This window comes from Megascapheus bottae, chromosome 3 (assembly GCF_031878675.1).
Source record: "Megascapheus bottae isolate mThoBot1 chromosome 3, mThoBot2.hap1, whole genome shotgun sequence".
In the NCBI taxonomy this organism is placed as follows: Eukaryota; Metazoa; Chordata; class Mammalia; order Rodentia; family Geomyidae; genus Megascapheus; species Megascapheus bottae.
In genome coordinates, this window is record NC_143511.1 from 79193971 (window position 1) to 79221734 (window position 27764).

Consider the following 27764-nt stretch of genomic DNA (forward strand, 5'->3'; position numbering starts at 1 on the left):
TAAGGACAACAATCACTCATTATATGGCTTTTGTTTCTATATCCTAGAGGTCCTTTCATTTAGCGTCATATTATATGGCCTTATGTATCTAGGTTTTGCTCTATTGCAAATCTCTGCTATGAGAGCCCAAGGTTTCTACTAGTAGTTCATTGGAGCTAATAATCCCATGTAGTTTCAGCCTAGGCTGACTTCAAACCACAATCCTCAGATCTCAGCCTACTGAGGAGCTAAGATTATAGGTATGAGCCACTGACCCTCTACAAGTCTTTATGAAGTGTTACATAGCCAATAAATAACGCCTTCCATCAGGATCAACAGTGATAGAAGGAATATCAGTGTCACTCTCTGGGGAGAGCAGGAGTTGAACTCCTCTACATACAGATAAACACAACTGCCTAGACTCAATATACTACACAGAGATTAAGTCTTCCTTACTCTCCAGGGAAGAGAGCAGGGTTTTGGTGTCCAAAACATATCACAGCACGTAAGTCCAGGCCTTCACAAAATGTAGCCTCTGCTAGCCTTGCTCCAGCCTGTAGAGCCCCCACCTCCACTACATTCTCAACTAGGAAGGACCAATAAGACAGGCAGGTAGGCAGGCAGGCAGGCAGGCCCCCATGAAAGACTGAACCTACTCACCTGCCCCACACAGGTGAAGACAGCTTCAGCTACTGTAGACATGGACACTACCATACCAGGGCAAAGCCCTTTCACATGTCAGTAACAGCCAGCACAGAGAACATGGTAGAAGGGACTTCTTATGCCAGGGGGTCTGGGTTTGAAGCCTGGGTGCCACCCCTTTGGGCTCCCAGCCCCGAGGTGTTACATGAAAGCTGGAGCTCCTTGGCTGTGGTGCTTGGACTTCACTCCCTACATCTCTTGACCCCAGGCCTTTGAGTCTGGCCTTCCACCCTTCAGGCCACAGTGCCATACCAACCATCTTCCTCACCACCTTGCTGCCAGCCTGGCTCCCTCCAAACCAGTCCTCATGGTCACCGCTGATTGGTTCTGAGTTTTTTTGTTTTGGTTTTAGGGTTGTTTTGTTGTTGTTTAATGATACTGGGGCTTGAACTCACTTGGCCTGCTTGCTCAGCTGGTGTTTTATCATTTGAGCCATGCCTCTAATCCAGCTTTTTGCTGGTTATTTGTGGAGATGGAATTTCACATACTTTTCTGCCTGGCCTTGAACTGTGATCCTTTGGATCACAACCTCCTGTGTAGGTAGTATTACAGATATGATCCACTAGCACCCAGCTGAGTAAGCTTTTGAAAGCACTATTTAGTCATGACAGATTGAAGTCGGTCACTGGTTCCCTTTAATCTTCAGGGCAAAATCAAAGCAGGCAGTGTGACTGTCAATACCTGCAGGCTCTGACCCATGTCTGCTCAATGGCCTCATTTCCCTGACATACCACTGTTCTAACAAAAAGACACCCCACAGGTCCCTGAACTCAGTACAACCTGCCATACCCTTTCCCTGCACCTGAGTCCTTGTGCTGGTTGCTCTTCCTTGTGCCCTATCTGTCCCCTGATGTCCCAACTCAGGCCTGCCTGAAGCCCACATCAGTTCAGAACCCATCCTCTGAGACCCACAGCACCCTGTCCACAGCTTACTATACCACCCTGTAGTCTCAACCACCCAATTATACCAGAGCCTTTTTATAGGCAAAATCACCTGGGCTAATCCATCCCAGATTCCTCATCTTCTGAATAATAGGCATTCAGATGACAATGTGTACCAAGCAGGTGAACTCAGATCCCTGTCTCATCAGGCACTACTCAATGAACTGCTTATATTCAAGCAGTCATCAGACAGGAGGAAGAAGAATCACGAGTTTCCCTTTAATTCAAAGAGTATTCTGGCCCACTCCTCAATATGCATGCTGTCTCTAAAACTGGACTTAGATGACAAGAGTAGTTCCAAAGGTCAGACAACCTCCACACAGACAGCTATGGCCATATTCAGGCCAAATGAAAAATGCCAGTGACTTATAAAGACCTGGAAGGGAGACGAAGAGAGCATAGTGGTCATTTCAATTTCAGCGGCAGAATTTGCTCTTGAAAATGCTACAATAAAAAATATTAATATCATAAAAACCTAACAGCAGCCAAAGGACCACAATCATAAAGGAAAAATATAAATCCTAAAGTATATTGGCACGGAAAGCTCTCCCTCAGCTTCAAGAAAAACAAGATTTAGGCCATCGAGAACTCTCAGGAAAAGGAACTTGAATCACATGGCAAAGTAGGGAAAAAAAATGACAATACCAAATATAATAACTGAAGAAGGAAAGATATCTAACACAGGGAAGGTGCTGGGAAAACATGATTTACCCATTAATCTTCCTAACATCCATATGAAAGGCTGTTCAAGCCCATGTCAAAGGTGAGAAGAGCAGAGAAAGTTCAAGTGACTGGCACATGAAAAACCAAAATTCTAAACGCTGCTCAATTTTCCCATCTAGAAATATCATTTGAAGCTATATTCTTCAAAACTAAATAATAAAAAAACTAAATAATAATCACTTTGCAAAACTGCTTTAATATTAAAGTAATGCATAGAAAGAGCTTAACACTTAAAGTGCCCAGTTCAGAGCAAGAGCTCAATAAACAGCCATTATTACTCGTAGGATAAAACAGGAACAACCATTTAACAGTACAGCATATTTTAATTATACACCATGTGGAATAATCAAATCTCTTTCTCATTTGAGGCCCCAGACCCCATAGCATAGATCGCATTGTACGGCTGAAATTATAACAATTCAAAGCTCAGAAATTACTTGTTTCCATTAGAGATCTGACAAGTCATTTCTTCAATTGGTCACTGGTGGTTTGCAGATAACTATTAGCAGTAATGAGTATGCTAAATTAAATCCAGAGACAGCACTGCTCTGTTCTGTAAAGACAACTGGGGAAAAAGAAACATAATTGTGGAGCGTCCTTCTCTGTGTCCTCCGTCTTCCCTCTGATAAATATCTGCTGTGTCTTGCATAGTATGGATTTCATTTGGTTACAAATGAAGAAGGGTCTAATTCTTCCCATGATAAATGGGAGCGTGGAACAGGTAACTTGTTAAAGAGAATTGGAATTGGGAGAATAACCTTATTTCCCTGTTCCTGACAGCAAACCCCCTCCACTAACAAATGCAAGATGCGAGGCTGGAAGACATTAGCATGGAGGCCAAATCCATCACCAAACGATCCATTCTCAGACAACTGCTGTGCCACGCTGTGTACAAGCTATACACTCCATTCAGCAGCAACAGTCTACAAAATGCAAGGGGAGGCATGACATGGTGGAAAGAATAATGGCTTTGGAATCAGTAAAGGTGTGGATTCAAATCCCCGCTCTACATTATATGGCCATAAATGAGCCTCTTCTGGTGTGAGGATTTCTTTATCTGTAAAATGGGGGTCATACAAAACTCTTCAAGGGTTGGAGCAAGGACCAACTACAGTCATAAAAACTATACCATACCTGTCTACAGCACGCTTGGTGAGTGTTAGCTCCCCTGCACTGTGCAATATGGTAATGCCCTCATCTTCCAGACAGTATAAACATACCAATAACCAGCTGTAAATTACTGACTGTCATGATCTGTGGGTGGGATGGCCTCTGTGTAGAAGGTATACAGAAGGCTGACTGCATGTACATTGAACAGTTCCAACAGAGAAGGCCCTAAGCCAGGCATTTCCCCAGCCTTTGTCATTAGCCTAGACAGTTGTCAAGTACCACAGCTTTCTCCCACACCTAGCCGGACAGGGACAGTGAGCATGATTTGTTGGGGACAAACTTACGTTTTCAAAATCCTTCATGTTCCGTGCTCGGGTGGGAGAAACCTTTTCTTCTGACACTTTTGGAAGTCCTACGAGAAAAGCAACACAGACATCAGGAAAGCATCCTGGCATGCAGACTGGATGACAGTGCTATTAGAGACCAGAACACAGAGGAGGAAATCATGAGCAGCTTCCGTAGCATATGAACCCTCTGCTGGCACTTTCTGCCTGTAGTGACTTACTGATTTGAGTCCAGGGAAAGCCTGAAGCCATTTTATTTCTAATATTGACAAACTGCTTTAAGCAGCCCTGGTATAACCAGAAAATGTCCCTAGAAAATGCATGGGACACATGGCACGGCACAACATCCTGAGGTGTGCCTCCTTACCTGCATATGCAGCAATCTAAACATGGAATAGCTAACCAATTTCACAGCAGGGGTTGGCAACCTTTTTCCTAAGCATGAGACAATGGCTATTTTCAGCTTCACAGGCTATGTACAAATTCTACATCTGTCACAGATAATCGACAACTGCTATAGCACAAAACTCGCCTCAGCCAACTCACAAATAGAGTGGCTGTGTTTCAACAAAAGCTGATCACCAGAGCAGCCAGGGAGCAGGAAGGAACTGACCCCTGCCCTGAGCACCGCCCTGTGTGCTGGGGAAATGAAGGGGAAGGAGACACTGATGCTGCACCCACATTTCCAGGCTAACACCACATTGTGCCTGCTGAGTAAATGTGTGTTGAGGGAATGAAAGGACCTACTATACTATCCCAGCAAAGCTGCACAGAGAGCCTTTCTTCTGCCAGGCAGCTTTCTAGATCTGCCTTCATCAGGGAACAGATGAAGCCGAACTTCCAGAGAGAAAAGGCAGGCAACCATAACTTAGCAACTGCATAACATCATATGTAAAAATTTGATATATGGAGACCACAGAAAAATAAAACAAAATATCAGAAGCAAGACAGCCTGCAATTTTAAGGCAGGGGATTGAGGATGGTTGTCGGCCAGGATCCTAGGGACAAGCATTCTAAGTGCAGAAAACAGACTGAGTCAGGAACTTGCGAGTGTCTTAGGAAGAGCCAAGGGTCAGTGACGGTGGAGTGTGGGGGAGGGGAAGGTGTCAATAAACAAAAGGGATAGAAGAGGGTGATAAGAAAGGATGGGGAGAACCGGTCACATCTAGACATAAGCTCAGAAAGGAGCTGGAGAATTTGTGAACAGACTAGACTCCCTCTGGCTGCCTTGCTGAGAATAGGCAGTAAAGGGCTCAGGAGGGAAACAAGGAAAACAGTCAGAAGCCCAGGGTAACTCAGGCCAGAGATCTTGGTGTCTGACCAGGATGCTATGAGCATATATGAGTATGAATGGATTGGAACCTGGATACTTTAAAAGTTATCAGCAGGAATAAATGCAAATAAAATGAACCCTAACATACAATGTCCAGTGAAGAAACCATGACATAAGTGGCACAGGGGAGAAGCTAAGAAGGCAGGGAGCTGTGAGCTGAGATCCTAACAAGGCAAAAGGCAAGCAGCAGGCAGAGAGGTATAAAAGGGTGCAGGCCCAGAGGAGGGGGTGGGCATGGGGATGGGAACCACTCGGCTGAGTGGGACAGAGACAAGGGTGGGCTGGAGGGTACAGAGCCCTGTGCCCCTGACTAAGGGCACACAGGTTTGTTTTCCCAACAGGCCATCCTCCGTCACCTGTGCAGAGATGCTCATTCCCCTCCCATTTCCCAGCCAAAGCCCTACTCTTTCTGTTCTCCATTACCACTTTCTTGAGGAACTCTCACCTGACTCCCTCCCCGTCCTGTGAGTATCTTACACTTCACACCTGGCTTGCTCTTATGATTTGTCCTAATATCTTTTATCTGTGTTCTCAGCTAAGGTAATGATGTTCAAGGTTGAATCCACGAGTCTGACAAGAAGCAGATGTACTTTATCAGCATGCCTAACGTCTGCTTCCAACTGGCTGTATGCAGAAAGAGAGGAATCTGGGCTCATCATCATCAATTCTTTTTTATTTTAAGGTAAAAGTTAACAATTCCAAAGGAAAACTTGAAGGTCGTCTATAGGTAAAGAATGGTCCAGAAACAAACACTGTGACTCTTAGTTCTGCCTGCCCTAAAAGCTTTCTTTTGCATATATCTTATCACTTTGGGTATAGAAAAAAAAAAAAAACTAAATCAAAATACCTCAGAATTTAATAAAGCAAATTATCAACATTGCCCATCCACATATAATACAGCTTAACTTCTTTCAGAAAGGAAAATTATAAAGAACACTCAGTAAGACCCAGACTGCAAAGCAGCCTCATAACCCATCCACCCCACCCCCAGACACACACAGTGCTTATTTACTCAGCCATGTCCCTGGTGATCAAACTAGATGTTTCACAAAAGACAGGCCCATGTAGGAATGCAGGGCCACAGCAGAGAATCCACAGGCTGCCAGGGAGGCCTTGGCACACTGAAGTCAAGAGAGCAGCTCTGCTGCCTCCAAGTACAGGGCAAAGGAGACCCAGAGAACCTGGTCCTGGGTCTAGTCTGCACTTTAACGCAAGCCTCCCTGTAGCTGCTCAACTCAGCAAACACTGAGGCCTTACCAACTAGGTAGCAGGAAGAAAAACTCCTGAAGGACAGTGTGAAGGACATGAATTCCTCTGGTTTTATGTTTAAGAAAGGAGGTGGAAAGTAAGTGAATACATCTGCACATAAGAAGCTGAGCATCCACTGGTGCTAAGCCAGGTAGGCTCTAGTCCCAGGATGATGGAGGCCCAAGATCACATGCAAATAGTCTGAGTTTATTCCTCCTCTTACCCAAGCCCTGCTGTATACTTACCGCCATTTCCCAAGCCAGCACTGATGCTGATGCCAGGCAGGTTATCTGGCAGAGTGGAGACCAGGCCACTAGAAGAGAACACAGGGAGGAAAGATGAGCCAGTGCTTGAACAACAGACGTCTACACAGCACACAACAGTCAGCAAGCCAGGGCCAGAGATTCACGTAGCTGAGCTGCCTAAGAAGAAAGTGCTGCAACTGGGCCTTGGGGCTGAACCTACATACAGATATAACACTTAGTAGCTATATGACGTTAGGTGGTGTCAAGGTCATTCATTGATTCCTCCATGCTCTTTATGGCACAGGTGTGGCTCAATACAAAACTATGTTCTTTATCCATTAGACAGGGATACCCTCTACCAGTAAAGATGAGATCAGTCACTGTATAGAAATACCTGGACACTGAAGGTGTACCTGTAGATCACCACTGGGGTTAATAATTAGCCTTCCCACCCAAAAATTAAACTCCTGGGACCCAGACACCAAGGCAAATATTTTCAGAATGTCAAGCAAAAATGCAGAATTCATTGATTCAAGAAGCTGTACTGGCAGAATTATATAAACCAGTATATAAATGACATTCAGTGAGGATTCAGGGAATTTGACAGAGAACTAAACCATTACAGACACTACACAGGGTTCTGTTTGAAGTTCTGTATGTGCCTCCTGAAGCTCTACTTACTTCAGTTCTTTAAGGAAAACTCAGCAGCTCCTTCACAGAACAACCGGCAATTAAACAAGATATACAAAGGGACTGGCAAAGTACCTGCATACTATGGACACACTGTAAACATGAACAAAATGTCACTGTCACCTTCAAGCACAGAGTGCCTTGAAATGTACAAAATATTTACTCATTAGAGCTGCCAATTCCCAGAGCCACATGGCAGGAACATGGAGAGTTTTTATATCTAATCTTGACTTTTTATACCTAATCCTCCAAAATCCTTCCTGGCCTCAGCCTGCAAACTAGACATTGATGGAAGCCTAACTTCTGGGCAGTTTCTCCTTCCCACCTCCTAATCCAGATGGATTCTACTCTTCAAACAATTTCTCCTGATCACCCAACTTTGCAGTTAGAATAGACCTTTAAGATCAGGGCTGAGTGAAGAATTAGAAATACTATAAAAATCCAACACTAGGGGCCAGGAGGTTAGCCTAGTGGTAGAGTGCTTGCCTAGAATGCACAAAGACCTGGGTTCGATTCCTCAGTACCACATGCATAGAAAAAAGCTAGAAGTGGTGCTGAGGCTGAAGTGGTAGAGCTCCAGCCTTGAGAAAGTCCAAGGACAGGGCTTAGGCCCTGAGCTCAAGCCCAGGACTGGCAAAAAAAAAAAAAAAATCCAACACTAAAAAATGACTCCTTGAAGCTGGGCACAGCGGCTCACACCTGTAATCCTAGCTTCTCAGGAGGCTGAGATCTGAGGATCAAGGGTCAAAGCCAGCCTGGGCACAAAAGAACTGAGACTCTTATCTCCAATTAACCTCTAGAAAATGGGAAGTGGGGCTTGGCACAAGGATAGGGTGGTAGCCTTGTGCTGAAGAGCTCACGGACAACTCCCAGGCCAAGGGGTAGGGTGGTAGCCTTGAGCTAAAGAGCTCAGGGACAGTGCCCAGGCCACGTTCAAGTCCCATGACCCACAAAAGAAAGAAAGAAAGAAAGAAAGAAAGAAAGAAAGAAAGAAAGAAAGAAAGAAAGAAAGAAGAAAATGACTACTCAAAATATGCCTAGACTGAAAAAAAAACTTAAATAGAACATATCCTCAATCATGACAAGATACATAAAAAGATCCTTTTCTGGAAATAGGTGGGCTATAAATATATAACAACACAGAGGAAATGTACTGAAATATCAGAAATGCTATTTGGAGGAAAGACACATTTTCCATACCCTTAATGTTCAATAATGGTTTATTTCTTCTAATAAGCATCGATATAAGAACAAATTCTATTTTCTAAACTGCATTCTAAAAATAAAATCAAGTCCTACCTCCTCCTTTTGCAGATGGTAACCAAGGTCACAAACCAGGTCACCATCCAAGCATAGCCAAGAGCCTGGTCCTCCATTCTTCACCCAGATTCTCCCTGCCTCATCCATTTTGTTAACTCTCAGGGGCTGAAATGGGCCATCAACACCTCAAGCCAAGGTCATGTCCACTGAAAACTTCCTGGCAGACAAAGCCAGTGATGTTGGTTTTAAACAACTTCCCAGAGACTAACACTGAGGTGGACAAATTCCTACAGGGCTTTACCTACCTACTTTCAAAGTATGCTATACGTACATCACCTGAACTGTCCAACTAGGTCCAAGTAGCTCCAGCCCAGAGCAACTCGTCTTCCCACTAGATTGCTCGCTCCTGGCTTTAGAATTTAAGGATGAGGCCTCATGGATACCCATAGGCAGTAAGAACAATGTAATCAAAAGAAGGCTTAGGTATGATTTGATCATTATACAGATGGGGAAGACTGATGGCCAAGAATAGGTAAGAACTTAACTTGCTCAAAATCACTAAGGATCAGTGGCAAATCGAGGACCAAAGCCCAGGCTCCCAGTGGTCATAGCTGGGCCTGGACCACCTGCAGTTCCCACATAAATACAGCCCAAGGTGAAGCCAGGGGCCTCCTGGCAGGGCAAACAAAGCCTAGTCATAAGAAACCTACCTGCCAGGCCAGGCTCAGGACAGAACAGCAGTCTCACCCACTACATGACAAATGGTGACTGTACAATACAATTAAAATTAAAATACAATTAAAAAAAAAGATTAATGGTACTTCCTTCACATTAAGAAACAAAATCAAAAAAAAGACTTGGAAAAAAGCATATTAGGTGAAGTAAGCCAGACTCAAAGAAACAAGGCTTCATGATTTCCCTTATTTGTAATAATTAGTACGAGTCTAGGATTTTCCTAGCAGAAGACCATAATAGCTCAAATGCTATGTGCATATGGCCATATAGAATGAGGCTAAGCGAAATGAACTCCAGGATATGGAAGCAAGAGGTTTATCTTTGTAGTGGTTGTTTTTAATGTACTATGTGAAGTTATTTGTTTTCTTTTTTTCCCCTTATGGTTTATCGCCTGTTGTTACTGCTATATGTGACTGGTACCTGGTATATTGTATATATGTTTACTTGTTTACTTGAAATAGGGAAGGGAAAGAAAAAAACAAGATGAAGGGAGATAAAGTAGGAGAAAAGCATGGGAGGGGTATCAATGTTCAAGAAGTAATGTACCCACTACCTGACAAACATAACTGTAACTCCTCTACAACAAAATAAAATTCTAAAGAAGAAAAAAAGAACAGCAGTCTCCCACCTGCACCTCACCATGGCTCAGCTTAATAGGTGGCATTTTTAAGTGTTGCTTTTTTTTAATGAGGAAAATCTAAAGCTAGAGAATCCACTGATTTCAAATCCCATGCTCTGAGTCCCTGCACCATCCTCCCAGTCCTCTAGGGGGCAGTGTAGTGAGGACACAATGAACAGAACCAGGGGGTAGTTCCCACTATGTGCCCTGTGCTAGAGTGCCTCATCCTCCTGCCTGCTGCACTGCTGCCTGCAGAGCAATCCCCTCCAGTGACTGCATCCACTAACAATCACTCTTTTATACCCCAGACCTGACTGTGTCCTCAGAACTAGCCAGGAACTGGACACCACAACTGGAAAACAATCACACAAAACAAGTGCACTGGTGTTTGTCTCACACAACTCCTTTTACCCTGTGTTGTTATTCATTCTTTTTTTTTTTTTTTCTGGTACTGGGGATTGAACTCAGAGCCTCAAGGCCTTAGTGCTCTGCCAATATGCTATTCATTCTTACTTACAAGAAAAAAAAAAACCACCCAGGTACACAGCTCTCCAGGTAACTCCTCCCCCTCCCCCTCCTGAAAGGTGAGCCCCTGAGGCTAACACATTGTGTCCTGCCTTCACATTCACAAAGACAAAGGTTTTCTTTCCAGGCTTACAAATAAATGTAATCAAATAACACATTCTATTCCACAACTTTTCCCTCTATTAAGTACACATCCTAGGAGTGGGGCCCTAAGTTCAAACCCCAATGCTGGAGGCAAAAAAAGAAAAAAGAAAAAGAAAAAAAGGTCTTAAAGATGTTTGAATGGCAATACACAGACTTGCTTCAATCAATAACTCCTACAAAGAAGCCAGTTTTTGTTTAATTGGTTTTATTTTTTTTTTTTACTTTAACTTTTACTTTTTTGGTCCGTGGTGGAACTTGGACTCTCTGCCAGGGTGCTGTCCCTGTCTTCTGCTCAAGTTACTACCCTACCCCTGGGCCTGGGCACTGTCCCTGAGCCCTTCAGCTCAAGGCTATAGCCCTACCCCTTGAGCCACAGCGCTACTTCCAGTTTGCTCCTGATTAATTGGAGATGAGTCTTGAGGTCTTATCAGGCTCCGATGGCTCACACCTGTCATCCTAGCTACTGGAGGCTGAGATCTGAGGATCAAGGTTCAAAGCCAGCCACAGCACAAAAGAACCTGACACTCTTAGCTCCAGTTAACCTCTAGAAAATGGGAAGTGGGGCTTGGCTCAAGGGTAGGGTGGTAGCCTTGAGCTGAAGAGCTCAGGGACGGCACCCAGGCCGAGATCAAGCCCCATGACCCACATTTTTAAAAAATGGTAATGGAAATATAAATATAACTATATAGACATAAACACCTATGACTCTATAGACTTAATGTTTTATTTCATAAACTAATATATATATAAGACATACAAACCCTTAGCCTAATTTTGATCAAGTTCTAAAAACTAAGCGCCAGTGATTGTATATAGAGATTCCCTACTTGAACACTTGTTTGTTAAACTTGTCATTTGAAATATGATGTAAAAATCAATGTTAATAAGTTCTTTAATAAATAAAAAAAAGCTCTCAGTCTTTTGTGCCCGGGCTGGCTTTGAACCTACATCCTAAGATTTCAGCCTCCTGAGCAGCTAGGATTACAGGAATGAGCCACCCAGCCTGGCTTTCACTCCTTTTTTTTTTTTTTTAACTTTTTATCTTTAACTCTACAGCAGGGTTTTGCAGATTGTGCTGATCACAACCCATAAACAAATTCCTTAATTCCTGAGCTATTTCTGTTCTCTTCTACTTTCTTAAAAAGTCTTCTGGCAGGGCCGGGAGTTTGGCCTAGTGGTTAAAGTGCTTGCCTAGCATGCATGAAGACCTGGGTTCGATTCCTCGGTACCACATACATAGAAAAAAGCCAGAAGTGGTGCTGAGGCTCAAGTGGTAGAGCTCGAGCCTTGAGAAAGTCCAAGGACAGTGCTCAGGCCCTGAGCTCAAGCCCAGGACCAGCAAAAAAAAAAAAAAAAAAGTCTTCTGGCAACCCACTATACTGAATTTATGAGCTATCAATGGGTCACAAGGGGTCAGGAAGATTCTTGAGAAAGGATGCGTATCTACCCAATTCCCTCTGACAAAGATCCAGCTTGCTCCCAAGGTTTGCTTTTACAAACCATGTTGAATAAGAACCTTTATACAGGTCCCACCATGCACATGTAGGGGCCTCTAGGTCAGACAGCAAGTGTAACTGCTTGATCAACATGTATCCACATCTTTTAAATGAGGCAAAGGTTCTTTTAAGACATTTCACCAAGACATTCAAATGGCTAGTAAGCACATGAAAAAGTATTTCATGTCATTAGTCTTTACAGATGTGTACATTAATTCTAGATTGAGACACCATGTCACTCCAAAGATAGCTAGTCAAACAGGCAGTAACAAGTACTGGTGAGAGGTGAAAGAAACTAAAACTTTCAACCCTTCCAGTAGAAGCAAGTGGCAATGCAACTTTGGAACAAACTGGACAGCTTATTCCCAATGTTAAACAGTTACCATGAGACCGAGCAATTGCACTCCTGGCTAAAATCTAGAAGTGAAAAGATTATGTCTACTCAAAAACTACAAGCAAATAGATGTTCACAGCAGCACTATTCCTAATGGACAAAAGATAGAAACAACCCAAATGTCTGTCAGTATGAATTAACAAAATGTGGCAAATGAGTGTGACGGAATATTATTTAATCATAAAAAGGAATGAAGAACGTATATGTACTATACATGGATGAATGTCACAAAACAGCACATATTGTAAGACACATTCACAAGAAATATCCAGAGTAGACAGATTTGATATTCCAGTATTTATACAGTGCTATTTTCAAATCTTTCATGCAAATAAAATGGAGAATCTGATATAAAGTCAGCAGAACTTTCCTGGAAAGGACTGGCAAAATTTGATATTTTACATGAGATGAATGAATTTATAGCTAAGGAGATTTCATATAGAGAAAATACTTTCATATATAAGAAAATATGTTCCATTTTAACTTATGTAGACAAAAAGGGACATAAAATGTTACCTTCTTCATTTTACGCTCTTTATGTAAAGATCTAAACTCAACTGTGTGTGTGAGTGTGTGAGTGTGTGTGTGTGTGTGTGTGTGTGTGTGTGTATGAGAGAGAGAGGGAGGGGGAGGGGGAGAGGGAGAGGGAGAGAGAGAGAGAGAGAGAAAGACAGACAGACAGACAGACAGACAGACAGACAGACAGACAGACAAAGCGGGTACTAGGGCTTGAACTCAGAGCCCCAAGTTCTCGCTTGGCTTTTTCACTCAAGACTGGCACTTGGTCTCTTGAGCCACACCTCTATTTCAGGATTTTTGCTGGCTAAGAGTCTCTCAGATTGGTCTACCCAGGTCAGTTTTGAACCACAATCCTCAGATTGCAGTCTCCTAAGTAGCTAAGATTACAGGAGTGAGCTACCAGGGCCTGGCCTAACTTCAACTCTTCCTTTTAAAAAAAAAAAAGCAAAGCATTCTTTATTATCCATTCAACCAATCAACAGTTACAATGAGAAATTAAATAACTTGTCCCTTCTACTTCTTAGTTTGTAAAAATTTTTCCAAGGGGCCAGGAGTTTGGCCTAGTGGAAGAGTGCTTGTCTAGCATGCATGATGACCCGGGCTCAATGCCTTGGTACCATATACATAGAAAAAAGCCAGAAGTGGTGCTGAGGCTCAAGTGGTAGAGCTCTAGCCTTGAGAAAACCCAAGGACAGTACTCAGGCCCCTGGCCTAAACAATTGTGATTCCAAGAAAGGCCCGTGAAGTCTGGTGAGCTCTCAGGGCTTGGTGAGACCCTTGCCTTTGAAAGCATGTTTCACTGAGGGCTGGCAAGGTGGGCACCAGGGTCACAACCCTAGGGTACTCCACACCAAGATTGCGAAGCTTCCCGTGTTCACATAGAAGAAAGGAGACAAAAAAAAGAAAAAAGAAAGGAGACACAAGGACCACCTGCTGTGAAAAGTAAAAACCCAGAAACCACCATCACCTAAAACATAAAGTAAAACCCAAACCACTGCTGTGACTCCGGCTCAGACTTCACACCAAATCCATTCTCTGGTCGCTTGCTTTGATGTAACCTGATAGAAGATTCTTATCTCAACTATACGTGGGGTCATAATTAATGAAGTAGACACCTTAACAGTGCCACCTGTGTATGTCCTCTCTAAGAACCACACTGGAAATGAATGTGTTTAGACAATCACTCTTTTTGGTGACCCTTCCACTGATATACCCATCCAGTCCTTTTTTATTTATTTTTTTTTGCCAGTCCTGGGCTTGGGCTAAGGGCCTGAGCACTGTCCTTGGACTTTCTCAAAGCTAGCACTCTACCACTTGAGCCTCAGCACCACTTCTGGCTTTTTTTTATGTATGTGGTACCAAGGAATCAAACCCAGGTCTTCGTGCATGCTAGGCAAGCACTCTTCCACTAGGCCAAACTCCCAGCCCCTACCCAGTCCTTTTTTATATTTGTTTAAAATGTTAGACAACTAGACTTTAGTTTGGGCATTACTGGGTTTCTGGGCCCAGAGCTTCACACTTGCTATGCAAGCACACTACAGTTATGCCCACCTCCAGCCCTATTTCTGCTCTGGTTATTTCTTAAGTAGGGTCTTGCTTTTGCCTCAGCTGCCCTGAATCAAGATCCTCATGTTAATATTTCTGCGGTAACTGGCATGAATGATACACTCCTACTTAGGAAGCTAAGAGCTAAGGATTGGGGTTCAAAGCCAGTCTAGGAAAAGACCATTAGACTCTTATCTTCAATTAACCACCAAAAAGCCAGAGACAGAACTGTGACTCCAATGTTAGAGCAGTGGCTTTGAACAAAAAGCTCAGGGGCAGTGCCCAAGCCCTGAGATCAAGACCCAGGATCAGCACAAAAGGAAGAAAACAAAAACAGAAAAAGAGAGAAAATCTCTGCCTGCAGGCAGGCATACAGAGCTATTTTTAGAACATGCATGTTTAATATTAACAGTTCATAGTTGGCACCTGTGGCTCACACCTGTAATCCTAGCTACTCAGGAGGTGAAGATCTGAGGATAGTTATCTCAAAGCTAGGCTGGACAAGAAAGTCCATGAGAATTTTATCTCCAATTAACCACCAAAAACCAGAAGTGGAAACAAACCAAAGGTCTCCCCTTCATCTCCAGGATCTCAATACCAAAGATCACCCTTCTCTACTATCCCCTTTCCTGAAATTAGCACTCAGGAAGGCCCTCTGCCAGGGATATGCTAACTGTGCTCACAGAAAAACGCCCCTGTCCAGTCTGCTCCTAACCAGGCAGCAAGTCCTCAATGGCCATGTGCTGGAGGAATGCATGGATGACAACGCCTAAGACAACGCCTAGTTTCAGGTTTAGAAAGCTTGTGACCAGGCAAAAGTGAACTCTTGAGCCTACAAATGAAGGACAGGACCCAGAGCTGCAGCACAGAGTCCTGTCCAGGAAATTGTGTGCCATGAGATGACAAAACAAGCTAACATTTCACTCTTCTCCATTAGTGCCAGGTACTTTTTACCCAAGCTCTCACATCATGTGGCCATCAGTGAAATACACAGTATCTTCAAAGAGACCATGAAGTCCCAAGAGTTGATGACTCACTCCAGCCACATACCTGTAACTGGCTGAACTAGAAAGTAGACCCCATCACCCAAACACCAAAGCCAGCCTCTTCCCACACCCCCTAGCAGGATTTAACCATTTTATCTTGGTGAGGTCTCCGGGTCCAAAATCTGGGCCTAAATAACATGGAGCCAAAGCAGTTAGGGACACCAGCCAGGATAAGGATCAAAGAGAACAGCACACAGTGACCTAATCCAATACAGTCTAAAGGACAATCTGAACTCCAATTCCGTCTTTAAAAGGGGGGGGGGGTGGGGGGCCTGGTAGCTCACGCCTGTAATCCTAGCTACCCAGGAGGCTAAGATCTAAGAATCAAGGTTCAAAGAAAGCCTGGGCACAAAAGGACCTGAGACTCTTATCTCCAATTAACCTCTAGAAAACAGGAAGTAGAGCTTGGATTTAGGGTAGGGCAGTAGCCTTGAGCTGAAGAATTCAGGGACAGCACCCAGGCCAAGTTCAAGCCCCATGACCCTCCCCCCCCCCCCAAAAAAAGTGGGGATGTGGAAGGTCTCAGAAGGCAGGTCTCAGAAAGCAGCACAGGAGAATAAAATGGGTAACTTTCACTCTAGGGGTGCCTTCTTTGTCATCACCTCCTGCAAAGGCAGGGAGAGGTAGCAAAGGAGAGTGTCTGCAAAAAAAAGGTGAGTGAGACACCAGCTATGCCTTCTTATTTTATTTCTTATGCCAGCTCTGGACTTTACATCAACCCACTTTACAGGTGACAAAAACTGAACACAAAGATCAGGGGAGAAACACAAAGGTCTATATGGGTAGAGATGAGAGAGAAAAAGTAGAGAGACAGGGAAGAGGTGGCATTATCCAAGAAGAAATGTATTCATTACCTGAATTAAGTGACTGTGCATCAACTTCTGTACATCACCTTTGTAATAATAAAAAAAAAATTAACTGAAGCTCCCAAGATGAGTGACTTGTCTAAGGTCACAAGGTTGTTAAATAGCAGAACTGAGGCTTGAAGTCAGGTGAGTCTAGGTCTGAAAGACAAAGTGTGGAACCAGAAAATACTGAAATGAAAAGACTAGGTCTCAAAGTAATGGTGAACTTTACTGAATGGCAACAGGAAGCATTAAAACCAGAGCACGGTGGCTCATGCCTATAGTTTCTTAGGAGGCTAAGATCTGAGGACTGTAATTCAAAAAGCCAGAAGCAAGCCAAGTGGTAGAGCACTAGCCTTGAGCACAAAAGCTAAGGGATAGTGACCAGGCCCTGAGTTCAAGCCCCAGGATAGGCACCAGAAACAAAATAAAAACAGAGGTTGGACACTAATGGCTCACATCCTCCTAGCAACTGAGGAGACTAAGATCTGAGGATCATGGTTGGAAGCCAATCCCAGCAGGAAAGTTTGTAAGACTTTTATCTCCAATTAAACAAAACAAGCCAGAAGTGAGCTGTGTCTTAGGTGCTCTCGCCTTGAGTAAGAAAGCTCAGAGACTGCACCTAGACCCTGAGTTAAAAGCCTTAGTACTGGCACAAAAAAGGAGGACAGGCAGAATCCAAAACAAAAAGATAAAGAATTAAAAGTGTCAACAAACTGTGAAGAGAGATTTCACCTTTAGCTGTGGTACTGAGGTGTGAAGGAAGCCAGGGCATTCAAGATGACACCCCATGGTAGGACACTGGAGAGAAAGGGGACAGGGTGAACTTTTATGGGATCCACCTAGGCTATGAAGCACACAGTAACCATTTACCAGGTCTGCTAAAGATAATGCCAATTCCTAGCTTACCATCAAGGCATAAAAGCAAGTCAAGCTAAGCAAACAAAGCTCCAAGTTCAAGTCCAAGAACTAGCCAAAAAGAAAAAGCATCCTAGGGGCCGGGAGTTTGGCCTAGTGGTACAGTGCTTGCCTAGCATGCACGAATACCCGGGTTCGATTCCTCGGCACCACGTACATAGAAAAAAGCTGGAAGTGGTGCTGAGGCTCAAGTGGTAGAGCTCTAGCCTTGAGAAAGTCCAAGGACAGTGCTCAGGCCCTGAGCTCAAGCCCAAGACTGGCCCAAAAAAAAAACAAAAAGCATTCTAGTTTGCACAATGAACATGGTCACCCATCTGTTAGGCTCTACAGACTAAAAACACAGCAGCATGACCTACAGAGCTAAATAAGCACTGCAGGTTCTACATCAGGTTTCTCTTCCCGCAGTTCCTCCTACCAGAAGCCCAGGACCAATCAGAGGACCCAGCCTGGAACAGCATCCTGGAAGGTCCCCCCTCTGAATGGGTATCATTCCCTGATTCCTACCACTATTGACAACACAGGCTGAACACACCTAATCTGAACATCCCAAACCCAAAATGCTCCGATAACAACACTTTTTAAATTGGAACATGCTGGCTACCAGAGGAAAATTCCACACCTCCTAACCTCACACGATGGTATCACAGTCAAAACGAAGGCCCACAGCTTGGTTTACTGACTGGTATATAAACTTGAGTTCTGTTTTCAAGACATCTCAGGGCGTGTGTGTGTGTGTGTGTGTGTGTGTGTGTGTGTGTGAATATTCTAAAACTTCAAATTAATCCAAAAATCTCATTTCTCAGGGGGTGTGTGTGTGTAGTGTGTGTGTGTTTGTGTGTGTAAATACTCTGAAACTTCAAATTAATCCAAAATCTCATTTCTTAGGGTGTGTGTGTGTGTGTGTGTGTGTGTGTGCAAATATTCTAAAACTTCAAATTAATCCAAAATCTGATTTCTAATCCAAAGCACATTTTGGATGACAGCTACCCAATCTGTAATAACAATAAAATGTCATGTTTTTCAACCCTGATGGTGGGCCAGGCACTTGGTAAGTTCTAAGGGGACCGCAAGACAGCCACTGCTACCCAATTCTGTTGGGTGGATACCTACCGGCCCATTTTACAGATGGGAAAATGGGTCGAGTCCCTTTACCCGGGGTCATTCAGGGGAGTCGGCTTCCAAGGGCTGGGTGTGAATCCAGTTCTGACCATCTCTAGCCAAGACGTCAGCCAGCACAGTTCACCCTGTCCCCTTTTCTCTCGCTGTGGGTCACCGGGGGGCGCTCCCCGGCCCCCAGGAGCAGAGCCTGGGGTACTTCACAGGACCACGGTCCCCTCGACGGGCACGCTCTCGCAGGGCCCTCCGCCTGCGGACGAGTCCGGCACCGGGCACCTCAGGCCCTCAGACCCCGAGTCGGCATCCGCCGGCGGCCGCCCCCGGCCGCCACACTCCGAGGCGGACTCGCAGGCCGCGCGCGCCGGAGACGACGCCCCCCCCCCCCCCGCACCCCGCCGGCGGGATCCCCCCCCCCCCCGTCCCGGGCCGCACCTGCCGCCGCTGAGCGACCCGGGGAGGGTGACGTCCTCTTCCAAAACCGAGTCCATCGCGGACGCAAAGGCGACGAGCGCACGGGCGTCTCCCCGGGTGGACAGCCACCCGCCCGACCTCCCAGGTCCCCGCCCCCTCCGTCCCAGCTCTTGTTCCGTGTCCCGCGGCGCCGCTGGAATTCAAACCACAGCGGCCGCCATATTGGCCAGGGCTTCTTCCTACGGAAATGGGGCGGGGTTAGTGAGGTGCGCGCACGCGCGCGCGCGAGTAGTGAAGCCGCGCGACCGAGGCTGGGCGGGGGGGGGGGGGGGCGGGGGGGGCGGGGGGGAGGAGGGAGGAAGTATGGGCGGCCGCCATCTTAACTACGGGCACTGCCTGTGCTCTTGGGCCTGTGAGACCACAGGATGACGGGCTGGCGGCCATCTTTGGTGAGGGCGCCGCGGCCGACGCCAGGACGGGCGCCATCTTTGTGAAGGGTGAACGCCGAACCCGCCGAGTTCAAGGAAGCGGGAAACCAGAGCGCCGCTACTCTCCCGCCCCGAGCCTCCGTGGGTCCTGTGTGACTGTCAGGGCTCCACGACAACTTCCGTTGGTAAACTGAGGCCCAGGGAGACAAACCTGAAGACACGTGTCCCCGGGTCTCAGGGTCCCTTCTGGCTCTTCACTGGGAGCGAGTCCTGGATGAGCGGGAGGCGCAGAGACGGGTAGACCACGGCACCGTGGCCGCCCTGCGTTACGAGCCAGCCGTCGAGCCCAGTTCCTCAAGCCCTTGATCCGCGGGCCCGGTACTTTCCCGCTGCTCTAAGCTAATCCATCCTTTTCCTTGTGTTTTCCCCGTGTGTTCTGCTCGCAGGACTTGTGTTCACGGCCAGGAGATCCGCTCCGACTCCACACAGTGCCCACCAGCCAGGAGATGTTTACAAATACTAGCCCGGGAAATGGGCTACGACCGAGGATTTTGTGGATACCTGTAGGCGCGCCACAATTCAGTTCTCTCTGGATTTCAGTGCACGTAAATACTGTGGCAACAAATACTGTGACCTAGTATTTGGTTTTTTTTTTTTCTTCCCCTTGCTATGTCTTCCTTTTTCCATGTATAATATGGAGCTGAGGGGCAGGGAGTGTGGCCTCGTGGTAGAGTGTTTGTCATACCATGCACAAAGCCCTAGGTTTTATTCTTTGGTTACTACATACACAGGAGGAAAAGGGAAGTGGCACTGTGGATCAAGGGGTGGGGTGGTAGAGTGGTAGCCTTGAGCTGAAGAGCTCAAGGACAACACCCAGGCCCAGAGTTCACATCCCACAACTGTTCAAAAAGAAAAAAAGCCAGAAGCGTGTGGCTCAAGTGGTAGAGCACTAGACGTGAGAAAACTCAAGGACAGTGCCCAGGCCCTGAGTTTAAGCTGCAGGACTGGCAAAAAAAAAAAAGAAAAGAAAGAAAGAAATGGAGCTGAAACTATGAATCTTACATCCTAGCATGACCTAATTAGATAATTTGGAAACTATCAGGAAGAAAGAATCTGTAAGAAGCTCTCATTAGTATTAATCCGTTGCCCTATAAAGACCATATTCCTGGATTATGTACTGAACTTTTGCTAAATTAAGAAACTGAAATTTGAATCAATTACACAAAGGACAGGCTATGTAAGAACTTGTTTTTCCTGCTCTCATAGTAGTCTCCTAGTCAGGAACAGAGACCTTTGCCCTGTCTGTCTCTGGTTTTTCTTCCTGCCAAGCCTGGAGGTGATGTCACTCCCATCAGTTGTTTGGGCTGTCTAAAGCTATCTCCTTGACAACAACCAACCAGCCACAAAGCTGACATTATTTCTTTGGACAAGGTCACACTGAATATCTGGAAGTTGCTTGCATCCAGATGTTTTGTTTTGTTTTTTCCATTTTTATGGAACTCTTCTGAGGACTTTTTAGCAGCTCAAGATAGTTGAGTTGCCAGTATTAGCAGTCAGAATAATTTTTTTATAGCTAATAGATTCATGATGCCATTTTGTAAAATTCCATTTTCTCTTCATGGCACTATGAAGTAGGCTGGGATGTTCCCCTGCTGTACAGATGAAGAAGTCTATAGTTTGGATCTGAAATGTCCTGAGAACATCGTAAATCAGTGTTTTGGCCCCCAACCTGTGGCACTGTTGAGAAATGGCAGAGCCTTAAGAGATAGGGTCTACTTAAAGGAAGTTGGGCCACTGAAGGCCTGCCCTTGAACAGAATATTCTTTCATCCCTCACTTCCTTCTTGGTTGCTATGAGGTTAGCAGCTTCACCTTCACTTGCTCCAACATCACTTGCTCCAATCATGATGTCCTAAACCACATAGATCCAAGGGCAGTTGAAGCAAATAACCATGGTCTGAAATTGTGAGCTATATCTTTCCTCTTACGTTAGGTATTTTTTCACAGTGTCAGGAAGATAGCATAGGAAAACTAGGTTTCAGAGAGGGAAAGGGATTTCCAATGCCTGCTTACTTGCTTTCTTGCTTTCTCTTTCTTCCTTTCTTCCAGAAACAATCTCAGACCATGAAAACAGTTGCAAAAATATCACAAAAAGACTGAGTGTGAAGCTCACATCTACAATCTCAGCAGAGAGAAAACTAATGCAGGAAGATTGTGCATTTGAGGCCAAATTGGACTACATACTGAGTTCAAGGCCAGCCTAAGCTATATAATAAGACATTTTGACTTAAAACAAGCAAACAAACCAAAAAGTACAAAGAATTCCTCATGAAAGCTGCATGCATCATCCTAGTTTTTGTTTTTGTTGTTGCTGTTGAAAGTATTGGGGTTTGAACTCAGAGCCTTGGGTTTGGTAAGCAAGCACTGTACCATTGAAGATACACCATCAACCCTTTTTGCATTAGTTGCTTTTGCCTACTAGCTCCTTCTAATAACTGAGATTACAGGAAGGAATCACCAGGCATGCTTATTTTGTTGAGATGGGAGTCTCACTAATTTTCTGCCCAAACTGACCATCTACCACCATCGCCCTGATTTTCTGTCTCACAAGTGTATAGGATTTGCTTCCTGATATAATGGTATCTTTTATAACCATAGCATAGTTGTTTAAAATAAATTTCATTGGTACACTATCATTACGGCAGACCTTATCATTACGGCAGACCTTATTTGAATTTAATCAGTTTTCTTATGAACTTCCCTTGGTTTGTCCAGGATCCAACCCAGGATTCCACACTGCCTTTAACTGTCACATCTCCTTCCTCACCTACGGTTAACAGTTCTACCTTTGTCTTTCATGAAACTGGCACTTTGTAAAGTTCATGATAAGTATTTGATAGGGTGATTTTCAATTTGTGCTCACATCGTGTTTTCTTCATGATTCAATTCAGGTTATATAGTTTGGGCAGGAAATTAGAAAAGTGATGTTATGGCCTTCTCAGGGTGCAATTAGAGAGCAAATGATGCTGATATGGCTCACTGATTGATGGTATTAACTCTGATCTCTCCACTGTGGTGTTTTATACCAACTTTCCATAAGGAAAATTGCTGGTTTCCCCTTTGTAATTACTGAGAGTCTTGTGGGGGAGATACTTGAAACTATATATTTTGGTTTTCGTACTTTTGCCCACAGATTTCAGCATATGTGGGTAACTTCTGACCCCAAACAATCATTATAGTGGTATTTCCTCATAGTTAATTTTTCTGTTTTCATCATCCTTTCTATATCTTTAAACAAAATTCTACCAGAAAGAAGCACTTTCTCTTCTTCTCTACGTAACCATTTTTATTAAGTTCTTCATTGCTTGTGCTACTGGAGTTTGAAGTCAAGGCCTTGTGCCTGCTCATCAAGTGCCACTACTAGGTCCCCAGGCCAATTAGTTGGTTCTTTATTTAGAACAATATGGACTCGTGGGCGTTTACTCTATTGTATGTATTGTAATCCATTATTTTCAAAATTATCCTTATTTGTGTTATTTCACAAATTGTCCTAGAGTTTGTCCTTCTAATATAATTGCTATGCCAAGATTCAGACCCAGTCTAAATTCAATAATATTTTCCAAACACGAATCTACCCCCTTCTCAAGAAGTCTTGCCAACTAACCCTCAACATCATCACTCCTCAGGAGACAAGTCCCAAGGAGGAGCCATAGTCTTCTCCACAATATACTGAGATATCAAGCCAATGACCCCTAACCCAACATCTAGCCTGTGAACATAGTAGAAGGCTGATGCCATTTGTCAAATTAACTCCAAGTCTGATTTTTTTTCTTACAATGAGAAGAGAAGGGTTATTATAATAGTTCATGATAACCTATTACATATCTGGAAATTTTTTTTTTTTTTTTTGCCAGTCCTGGGCTTGAGCTCAGGGCCTGAGCACTTTCTCAAGGCTAGAGCTCTACCACTTGAGCCTCAGCACCACTTCCGGCTTTTTTTTTTCTATATGTGGTACTGAGGAATTGAACCCGGGTCTTCATGCATGCTAGGCAAGCACTTTAACCACTAGGCCAAACTCCCGGCCCCTGGAAAAAAATTTTTAAAAAGGGGAGCTCCAAGCATAAACAAGGAGCTAAAGACAATAATGACCCTGATTTGATCAGACTATTGCACATATTCATTAAAATATCACAAATATATATTATTATTGTATATTAATTCAAAAAGCCAAAGGAGAATGATGAAAGAGGTGACACTGATCAAGCTTCGATGTATTCATCAACTATTTTTTGAATGACAACTCCTTTGTACAATTGTACAACAACCACTTTAAGATCATTTCTTTTCTTTTCTTTTTTTTGGGGGGGTTGTTATTATTGTTGGTCATGGAGTTTGAATTCTGGGCCTGGGCACTGTGCCTGAGCTCTTTAGCTCAAGGCTGGTACTCTACCACTTTGAGCCACAGTGTCACCTCTGGTTTTCTGATGGTTAATTGGAGATAAGAGTCTCACAGACTTGCCCAGCCTGGCTTTGAACCATGATCCTCAAATCTTATCCTCCTGAGTAGATAGGATTACAGGTGTGAACACTGGCACAGGCTTGAACTATTTTTTTTTTTTTTTGCCAGTCCTGGGGCTTGAACTCTCTTTGGATACTTTTGCTCAAGGCTAGCATTCTACCATTTGAGCCACAGTGCCACTTCCAGCCTTTTCTGTGTGTGTGATACCAAGGAATTGAACCCAGGACTTCATGCATCTAGGCGAGCACTCTACCACTGGGCTACGCTCCTGGCCTCTTTGACTAAATGTTTAAGAAATACATCAATATGATATAACCTTTGAATTGCCATTCAATTTTCTGGGCCATTTATTTATTTATTTATTTATTTATTTATTTATTTATTTATTCTTGCCAATCCTGGGCCTTGAATTCAGGGCCTGAGCACTGTTCCTTGGGCTTTCTCAAGGCTAGAGCTCATGGCTTGAGCCATAACACCACTTCCAGCTTTTTTTCTGTGTATATGATACCAAGGAATTGAACCTGGATCTTTGTGCATGCTAGGCAAGCACTCTACCATTAGGCCAAACTCCCGGCCCGCCTTTTATTTTTTTTTAAATCGAGATCCAGAACTCATTAGAATACATCATTTAAATAATTTCAGATCTGCTGGTCCATAAATAACTGGAATTAGCTACCAGAGCTCTTGTTAGGTGCCATGCACTAGATTCAATGCCTTTAATCCTCACAATAACCTCACAAAATAGATGGTGCTCTGGTTTTATAGTTTACAAAGCTGAAGTTCAGAGAGAAAGATTTACCTGACCCCTAGTGGGGAGCCACCCTAAAATATGCTCCTTTGGTGTAAGGGTTTTTTTTGAACAGAAGGCAATTAAGCATCAGTAATGAAAGAGAAAAGTTCTCTGCCTTCCTCTATTCTGCCTAAAAGCAAGGCATGTAGTTCCCTTTGTAAAGGTGAACCGCTTCCTCTTTAGTTTCTTCGTAGATTCCTTATAACTGATCATCCCTGTGAAATCCACACCCTCTTTCCCTTGTTAAGACTAATCACTTCTTTGAGCTTTGTTGCTTTTGTATGAATCCCTATGCAGTGAGGACTACATCCTTTTTTTCCTGTTAACCTGTCTTTTGTTAGTCTAATTCACAGACTGCCAGTAACTGTGTATAACATAGGAGAGACAGAAAAAAAAAAAAAAAGTGGTTCTCCTAACAACATATCAGCAGCAATGTATTGGAAGCAGGATTTGAACCTTGATTCAATTCTGAATCCCATTCTCTAAATCACTATAGTTCATGTCAGAAATCCTGGCCCTCAGGAGGCTGGTTAATGTGCACCTGATTAATTACACAGCCAAGTCACAAGTCTGAAATACTTGGCTGGTATAAGGAAAACAATAAGGGGACACAGAAAAGGAATTGAGTCATTGAGATGAAGGTGTGGAGAAAAGATTTTTTACAAGTCAGACCTGTGCCCTGAAAAAGACAATAGAGACCTATCTACAGCCTATGTTGACTAGGTACGTGTTTTCTAAAGTCCACAGAAATAATGTAAAACTGATATTTGATGCACACATTTTCTGAAGTGTCATATTCTTCATCCCTTGAGGCTCTCCTCCCAACTATGAGATGTTTGCTGCTCCTTTATGGGTAAGGACACGGAGCCATAGAGACATGAAGTGATTTTCCCAAAGACATATAGTTAAGCTAAAGACAAAAAGGAACTTGAACCTGTATACTGTTTTCCCAAATGCTGACACACCTGAACTTTTTGAAGCATACAGAAAGGATTGATTCATTGATACACTACAACCAAAAAAAAAAAATTCCTGACAGACTTGATTACCTCAGGACCAAGGCAAGATCCTGGGTCATCTAAACTCAGGGAATAGCTATGAGAGTCAAAGGCTACTGGGGAAAAATAAATAAATACAAATTATATTAAGATGCCAGATAATGCTTTCAAGCATCCTATCCTCAGCTGCCTACTGACTATGTAAAATTTCAGTAGCTCTAGGCAAAGAAGGATCATTGAACCAATCAATTGTCTAGACATCTTTAAGATGAAAAGAAGCACTTAAAATCTCATGTGTCCCAGGAAGGAGGATGATAAGCTTCGCTTCTTCCTAAATGCAATGGATACACATGAATGAACAGGTCAGGAACTCCTGACCTGGAAGGCTGCAGGACTTCTTCAATGGGATAGTTGCGAGGCTGCTTTGTCTTGGCAGAGGCCCTCTTCTCTGGTTGGCACAGTACCAGCTAAGCTGCACAGGCTAGACCATGCACAAGGACATGGAGTTAAAGGATGAGTGGAAGCTAACCACTAGTCTATGCTCTACTTGACAAGTCATGAATTCATTCAAAAGAAAGATACATTTTCTCTAAGTCACCCAAAGGACCTCTGTGTGCCTTTATAGCCTTGTAGACCTTTCCTGCTTCTTCTCTGACTAATTCCCAGGATCCTTCTACTAGCTAGTTTTTCTTATTTGTGTGTCTGCTGCTGAACAATGAAGCCAGAGTCGTTGCTATACTAAGCCTGTGCTCTACCACTGATCTATACTCCTACCCACTAACCACAATGTGTTTGAATAGCAAATACATGGGAATCTCTTCAATTCTCCAAGTATGCTTGGAAACACACAGCCCTCCCAAAATCTCTCCCATTTTTGACAGTCTGGGAAAGAGAAGAAAAAATACTTGACTATCACCAGAAAAGGTACAGTTCAAAATTCTGGAACTCAGTCTGGTAGACACTCCATCTCTAGACCACCAAAGTACAATGAGCTGTTGTTGTCTTTTTTGCTTGCTTGTTTGTTTGGGGTTTTTTTTAGATAGTTTTTCTATGTAACCCAAGCTGGCTTGAAACATCCAATCCTCAGTATCCCTAGATTACAGGTGTGCACCACCATGCCCCACTTGAGATTGTCATTAGCTACCTAGTTCTGCTGCCTCTGCAGGCATACATGTGACTACTTTAAATCACTTTTTAGAATATAGTCATAACAATACAATAACATGCAACCCACTCTACATGAACATACTGATGAGTTCCAGCAAATCTGAACACCCCTATAATCATTGTCACAGTCAAGATACACAACTATGCTCTTCTATAGAACTTTATGGACAGAAATACTCTGAATGTGCAAGGTGCCATAAAGTAATCACTAACATCATATGATAACTGGATCCTAGAATGTGGTTGGTTATGTGACTAATTCTCTTTAGTTCATTTAAATATAAATAGCCATAACAGGCTAGTGACTAGAATAGTTATAAAACATTTCCCTCATTTCAAAGAGTTCCCTTGTGATCCAGTTGAAATCTACTGTTTTACCTCAGCAAATTACTGACCTACTTTCGAACTTTAAATATTTGTATTTTTCCCAGTTTCACATAACTGGAATCAGACATTAGGTACTCTTGTTGTCTGCCTTCCCTGGAGAGCAGAAACTTTTACTTCTGTGTCTTGGGGTTTATTATAGCATTTGGCAGATAATAGATGTTTAATAAATGTTTATAAAAGAATGACTTAGTAAGTCTCAACCAGAAGTAATGTTCTTACCTACAAACATCTTTTTCTTCTCCCCTAATGGAATACCAGAATGAAAAGGACCACATAGAGAATATTTAACTCTTGGATGTGGGAAATCTGAGTTCCACCTGGGTCCAGTAGCCTGTCCATGTTCACTGTAGACTTCACTAAGTATGGCTTAGACCCTCCCTGCGCTCCACCTACTTTACAAAGCTCCCTATACTCACATTTCCCACAGATGAACATGGCAACTCCCCTGAGCCTTGGTGGAACCACTGAATGCCTCTCAAATATCACACTGCCTAGGTCAGCCTCTAGTACTAGACCACTGCTGAAAGCACTGAAACAATCCAACCCAGGAAAGTATCTCATTTCGATCTAAATATACCCCAAATCTA

General features: G+C 43.7%; 1 protein-coding gene across 10 annotated transcripts in view; it reads right to left on the reverse strand.

Annotated features, from left to right (window-relative positions):
• The window catches only part of Cdk5rap2 (CDK5 regulatory subunit associated protein 2), a 177919-nt gene extending 158786 nt beyond the window's left edge, over positions 1-19133 (reverse strand). For 9 of the 10 annotated variants that reach the window (XM_090330524.1, XM_090330523.1, XM_090330528.1 and 6 more), the window contains exons 1-3: positions 18911-19133; positions 6627-6694; positions 3801-3868 (exon numbers count right to left, since the gene is read on the reverse strand). In XM_090330524.1, coding sequence (XP_090186650.1) covers positions 3801-3868; positions 6627-6694; positions 18911-18966 — 192 coding nt within the window. In that variant the 5' untranslated portion in view covers positions 18967-19133. Of the gene's footprint in view, positions 1-3800; positions 3869-6626; positions 6695-16453; positions 16472-18910 lie in introns of those variants that run through there. The other variant, XM_090330525.1, reaches the window with a different exon arrangement.
• Positions 19134-27764: the final 8631 nt, after the last annotated feature.